General features: G+C 36.2%; 1 protein-coding gene across 2 annotated transcripts in view; it reads right to left on the bottom strand.

Annotated features, from left to right (window-relative positions):
• Positions 1-1,087: 1,087 nt before the first annotated feature.
• The window catches only part of DNAH5 (dynein axonemal heavy chain 5), a 124,564-nt gene continuing 118,639 nt past the window's right edge, over positions 1,088-7,012 (bottom strand). For both annotated transcript variants that reach the window (XM_075052488.1, XM_075052487.1), the window contains exons 76-79: positions 6,478-6,690; positions 4,958-5,110; positions 2,814-3,045; positions 1,088-1,468 (exon numbers count right to left, since the gene is read on the bottom strand). In XM_075052488.1, the coding sequence (XP_074908589.1) occupies positions 1,317-1,468; positions 2,814-3,045; positions 4,958-5,110; positions 6,478-6,690 (750 nt within the window). In that variant the 3' untranslated portion in view covers positions 1,088-1,316. The remainder of the gene's footprint in view (positions 1,469-2,813; positions 3,046-4,957; positions 5,111-6,477; positions 6,691-7,012) is intronic.

Genomic DNA, 7,012 nt, shown 5'->3' with positions numbered 1-7,012 from the left:
GCAGTCAAACCAGTTATGAAACTTAAGTCTCCACTAAAATAAAATTATTCTGTCTTCTAATAAATTTTTTATTTCTTTAAATATTAGCTTTAGTCAAAAGATATATTTAGTATGTTTATTTAATAAACTAATTAATGCACCCTTCAAATTCCATATATTGATTTGACATAAAACTGAAGACAGCTTCTCCATTGCAGCATTTATGTATGACAGATACACCAGAAACATTGGTTCTTTCTGCTTCCTCTTCTGCAGCACCTGTTATTGTGAATGACTAGTGGACCACTAAGATACATGACCTACTGGACTCAGCAACAAAAATACACTGGATTTTGGATGATTAAATAAGTGTGCTTGATGTGTGAAGCCAACAGCGTTCAACTATATGGAGCTGCTAACATTTCTTCCTTAAGATGGATTCCTATGTGAAAAGTTTCCTGTCTAGCTGAGACACCAAAAAGGCTGCAGCACATAAGTAAAAAAGGAGAAGGGAGAATAAAGAGAGAGAACTATATAAAATTAAAACATTGCAAAATTAGAGGCAGAAACAAAGCTAAAATTCATGTCATAAAACTAATAACCTTGACGAAGATTGACTCAAATCTGGTGTACTAGCACATGAAAAAAATATCCAAGCATTCTTATGGAACTATTTTTTTCCTATCCATTACATATTTATAAGCCATGAACCAGATAGTAAGGAATTCTGGCAGCTGTCAAATGCTTGTTTTCCTATGTAACACAATAAAATTGTTCTCCAAGTGGTGAAACAGGTGTGACATTTTTCCAGTCTCACCTACCTTATTTAGACAGCAAGCAAACTAGAAACTATCAGCTCGGAGATAAATCTTGGAACATCATCTTGAGGGCTATTAACTAATACGAATAAGCAACTGGGCTTAGCTTTCCATAGATACACACACCCAAAAAATAAAAAAAGCTTTACCTTTAGCTGCTTGGAGGTAAGCCCTGATACAAGCCTGTTTACCACTGAAAAGTAACAATGTTCAAGTCAATCTTTATTCAAGGTAAAATTACACACACAATAGTGAGATAGGAACATTAAATATTTGTCATGATTTGTCAAGACATCAAAGGTAGTACTTCAATCTATTTACCAAACTTAATACTACTCTAAGACTTAGCATTCATAAGCCTGTTGTAGAGGTTTATTGAGAACAATTTTCTAAAAATACCGTAATGGAGTCTCTGCCTTAGAATAAATATTTTTAGAGGTGATCCATTGTATAGCTAACTACATATTGATATTTACATTTAACAACAGAAAAGAACCCTTAGAAACCTTTTATTTAACACTACTTGACATCACACAGAAGTGCTACCCCACGCAGTACCCAGTGCTCTGGAGGCTGAAGGGTTTTAAGATCCACAGAAGCAATGTAATTCATATCTGTTCGAATGGTCTTTTTGTAGACTGGACATGAATACAAACATGGATCTTTTGAAGCTGAAAAGACAGAAGAGACATAAACCCCAATGAAACTAGGTTGAAAAAAACAGGGAGGGCCCTAAGGGACTTGGCAGAAGGCAAATGTAAAATTGAATTGAAGTTCAACAGCACACAGCTCTCCATCACCACCAAAGAAAACTGTTCACTACAGTGTTATTGCCAGCTGAAGACCACATATGGCTTGAAATTTCTGTAGGTTTAAGATTTAACATCAGCACCTAGGAACTGGATGTAGCAAGAAATGTAAATGGATGCTCTAGTGTGATTAGCGTTATTGTTAGTTCAGTCTGCCCACTGAACATTACTTCTTATCAATATATTATTAATGTATCAAAATAAAAAATGCCCTAGGTTGAACAACCTATTTTGAAATGCATTTAGTTATTTCAGAGTATAAATTGTCAACTTCGCTGCAGAATTAGAATAGTAGTCTAGACATGCTTAATACTTCAGTGTTCATTATTTAGCATCTTGGCTGCTTTCACAGTGATCACGCCTCTTACAAAAGATCAGCTACACAAAATCCTGGGAAAACAGCATGTAAGCAGGCTTTGCTTTTAGAGGTGGAATGCCTTCCAACAGAAGTTTCCAATTTTACATTCAACAGTTGATAGCCCTATTCTATCTTACATGCCTATTCAACAGCATTTCCTATTTTATATGCAAAAAAAACCCACAGTAGCATAAATTACACATTTTCATAAAACGGCACTGTCGTCCAGCCCTGTAAGTTTCCTTTCCATTCTTACACTCCTTTTCTGCCTCAAAGACAAAACATTTTCCACCACCTCATTCCACCTCTTGCTTGCTTCTGTTAGCTCAAAAATAGCCTTGTACAGAAAAAAAATATGTATTTTTATAAACAAACATGTTACATATATAACATGTTATCTATAAATACCTTATATAAGATACACTTTTAAAATATGTATGTTGTGCATACATACTTAAGTTTTATATTACATAAATAATATCATATATTTTATATATATATATTATATTGCTAATGAAAGACTGAATGCTAGCATATTTGTCAGAGGAGGCAGAGAACAGTTCATCTGTAATGGGTTTTAAAAGTTATTGACACCATTAAGACCAGAAGATAGAGACCTATCTAAATATTAGGGGGAAAAAAGGGCCTATTATCAATTACGAAGGAAGGCTGAAAGCTCACTTTATACGGAAGACTGGGACGTGTCCCCTGTTGAAAAAGATCCAGTATGTATACAATGAATAGCGACAGCCTCATGAAATCCCTAAAGCCTGAAAGACTTCCATGCAGTTGAATAAAAGTTACACTGAATTCTATCAAAATAACATCCTTTACAAAGCAGTTACTTACTGTTATTCTCTGCATATATCCTTATAACCGGCATCATCTCGAAGAGCACCTTGGGCTTAGATTCAGTCAGTCTCATGTTTCTTCTGTCCCAACCAGCTCCTTCCAAATACAGCCCATACACGTAGACACCTTCCAAAGGAGGGCTTGTGATATCATCCTTCATCCATTTAGTGACCTCATTGCACAGCACTACACTGTCAAGAGCCCATCCTTTATTAGCCCTTGTTATTTCCTGCCCCAAACAGATGAAAGTATGGAGGTTACATTTTCACATGTGCACAGAGCCATTTTTTCCAAGCATTTATTAGAAATATATTTGGATGGTCACAATTTATCCTCTTCAATACAAAAAAATTCCATTTTTATGATATCCATGTTTACAGCAGTTTGACTTCTCTCTAAGCTAGTGATGGCATCTTACTACAACAAAGCTTTCAGTACTTTATCCACTATATTTGATTTTGAATCTTTCCATTACATACAATATCTTAAGACCGTACCAAGTAACATGACCACTGAATGCCCATGGTAACTGGCTCCTGCAAATATGAAAATTTCACAGCTTTCATGAGATGAGAAAACATTAACTGCATGTGCTAAGTAAAACAGTTCCAATGACAAAACCAAAACGCATAATTTGCTGCATATTTTCTGGGGTTACCTTCCTTTTCCTGTACCTATACTCTTCATTAACTGAGTATAATGATCAAGAGCTCACTCAGGTCTAAAGCTACATAAAGAGACTGCAAAAAACTAAGAGAACACTTGAAGATAGACGTGCTTAAGATTCAGCATATACTTTAAATTTAGTCAGTCAGTGCACTGGGCAACACTGCTTTGTCTTGCCCGATCCCCTACTATCCCATGCCATTAAGCTATGCCAGACCTAAGTTTTATCCCAGTCTTGTAAATGTTTTCCAAGGTCTTTGTTTGAAGTAATAGGAATTAATGCTTGTCCCATAACACAGTTAATTAGCTTTAAAAGAGCAGAAGGGTTATAGTTCAATGATCATTCTGGTTCTTCGTCTTTCTCATTGCTATTTGTTCCACCACAAAGCAAAGCACAGAAAGTCACTTTGGTTTTCACTGGGGCCATTAGGTTGTTATGTACCCACATTCTTTTTTTAGGAACCAGAAAAGTTCTGTAGATTCTGTTTCAGATCCTGCTATTAAACCCTTGCCACGAGCTTGGGTCCAAAAGAAAACCCCAGTTTAGGATTCTACTCAAAAGAAATATCTTGTTATATAATTCCAAGGCTATATGCCTGCAATTTTAGTAAAAGCATGTCAACAATTAGAACTTCAGTTTGACAGCTGAAAATTACACTACCCAGACCTCAGAGCAAGAGGGGAGATTTTCTTTCTTGGCAAATCTTCATTCTCTCCTCCAAAAGTTAGCTTTTTTTCTGAGGTCCCATTGGATTCCCACCTGAGTACTCTTTCCCAATTTTACAGATTCCAGACAATTACTGTCTCCAGTGTGCCCCTTTATGCTGACCAACAAAGGTATTTATTGCCTCCTTTTAAAGCAAAAAGTAGCTTACTTGTCAAATGCAACTAGCCTGCCAAGAAACCAACACGATCACCAAGTCAACAGAGATACATATATTAACAAATACATCAAACTTTATACTTAGTACATCAATAAAGGAAATACTTTTCCACTTCATGAAGAGAGACTGAATCAGCTACTGAACTGCAGATGTGTAATTCAAGACTAATTCTGAATAGCTGCTCTGGCAAGTCTCCAGCCAGGTAGTACTAATCACAGACCAAAAAGGAGGGGGGAAAAAAGGAAAATAAATTCATGAGCTTAACACCTTTTCTCAGATATATCTCAGTGGTAACATGAGACATTACTTCTCCAGTTTACCTTATTAATGTTGTAAGGTAGCCCCTACATACATGGGGCTCGGTCAAAGTAGGAAATACATTTTAACACATTAGTGGTTGACATTCTGAGAAAATATGTGCAGAGGAAGAACACTTCACTCAGGAAATGTTAGACAGTTATGCAGTCACGTATCTTCCCTGCTGACAAGATGGAGCCATGTGTATAGCTCAGCCTTCATCACACAATATATATATTTTTTAAAAAAAGTATATCAAAGAATGAGCAGAGCAAGACTTTAAACACAATTTACCTGCCTTATTGCAGTTAAAAATCCTTGAGGATTAAAAAACCCCGTCATCCAGAAGCAGTTTGGTCGGCTTTCAAAAATCCAATTGTAAAACTGGTGGTTTCTTTCTAAAAGCTCAGTAAACCAGAAACCAAGTGTACTGGAAGCCCAAGATACCTAAAGATAGTAAACAGCATGTTCATTTTTAAATTTTATTCAACATTTTTAAAGCATCATATTCATGTCAATAAAAGGTAATTCTTCACAAGGTAGTAAACAACATAATATTAGCAAAGCATATTTAAAGCTCATTTTTCATATCTTAACTTCTAACCTGATAGTAGATAAATGTTGCACCCCACTGAAACCTGAAGCAAATTCTTGATCTTTTCAAATTCATGCCTACCGTTCCATTTAGACATGCTTAATGGTTCCAGTGGTAATTGTCCATTTTATGATGTTTTTGCAAAATTAGATAGCTGTGTAAACTAGGAAGAAATAGTGTATGCATGTCTTTCTAAAGCCAAGGCCAATGCATCAAGATAACAGGATTTCTGCAAAAACTATTCTGCTTTTTTCTGAGAAAAGCTAAGGAAAATTGAGCTTGAACTATGTGAAGATTAATGATGATTTTTCTCTTTGAATAGTTGTATCAAACTTGTGCTGTGAAGCATCTACTTAGGTCTAGGTTTTGTACCATGAAAACACTTTGTCAATAAACACAAAAGAAGCAAACACCAAAAAAACCTCACTGTTTTTCCTTCCATCAGTTTCCAACAGCTGTAGTTGTCCCTGAAAACAATTTCCATGGGGAGAGGCTGAGACAGCTGGGATTGTTTAGCCTGGAGAAGACTCAGAGGAGATATTATCAATGTTTATACTTCACGTGTGGAAAATGGAAGAAGATGGAGCCAGATCCTTGTCAGTGATAGGAGAAGAGGCAATGGGCACAAGACAAAACGTGGGAAATTCCATCTAAACTTAAGTGATTTCTTGTTTGCTTGATTGGTGGTTGGTTGGTTTTTACTGTGAGGGTGATCAAACATCGGAACAGGTTGCCCAGAGAGATTGTAGACTCTTGATTCTGGAGAGTCCTAGGAAACCTGCTCTAACTGACCCTGCTTTCAGAAGTGGGGCTAAACTTGACTATCTCCAGACATCCCTTCCAGCCTCTACTATTCTGTCATTCTATGACTACAAGTCGTAATCTCAAAGAAAAGCAACAGTGTAGTCCGCTATTTTTTAAAATCCATCATCACATTTTAAATTACTCTCTTCTCTCTAGCTTTTTATCCTGCCAATATGCAACAGGCTGTTAAAATGGGGAAATACCTGCATCTCCCACATTCGTTTCTATTTTCATAAATGAAAAAGGGCTTGTTTTGGCAGTGTTTATTTTAGCCCAAAATCTACTCCAGCAGTTGCACAGTCCTGGTTAACACTTGTGTTTCAAAAAAGTATTTACTGTATGTCTAGCAGTTTAAACTAGCTCTACACAAATAACTTTTTTTTTCCCCCTTACAAAACAAGTGATGTACACCTACTTTTTTCCAGCTAGCAGGAATCCTTCCATCATACATGCAGTCTAAAGCATCCCTCAGATTTTCACTCATAACAATTGTCCCATCAATGGCAAGTTTTAAATCAGTCAGAGTACTTCTCACTAAGGAAATAACTCTCTGCATTCGTTCAATCTCCTGTCGCAAAAATATGTTCATAGGCTGAAAAGGTCCCATGTTCTTTAGTTTCTCTTTTACCTGTAGGTAGAAAACCAAAGATCCTTCAACAGAAGTAAAAAACAGAGATTAGGCCCCAATACATTTTTTAAGACATAATACTTTTATTTAGGAAATGAAATGGTCAGTTTGACATTCTCCTTGAATCCTCTGCAAGACAAAAATACAGGATTTGTTCCAAAAGAAAACTATGATGCTGAGACTGGCTACATTTTTAGTCTAACTCAAGATTTAGTCTGTATGTCATTCTATGAGCCAACGTCATTTCAACAGCACGTAGGCCATACCCTATTTCAAGTATTTCAGCTTTAATTCCAACAGACAGTTGCCAAGGTTCACTTTG

This window comes from Buteo buteo, chromosome 20, assembly GCF_964188355.1.
Source record: "Buteo buteo chromosome 20, bButBut1.hap1.1, whole genome shotgun sequence".
Lineage (NCBI taxonomy): Eukaryota > Metazoa > Chordata > Aves > Accipitriformes > Accipitridae > Buteo > Buteo buteo.
Note: the sequence above shows the minus strand (reverse complement) of the source record. Positions and strands in the feature narration are given on the sequence as shown.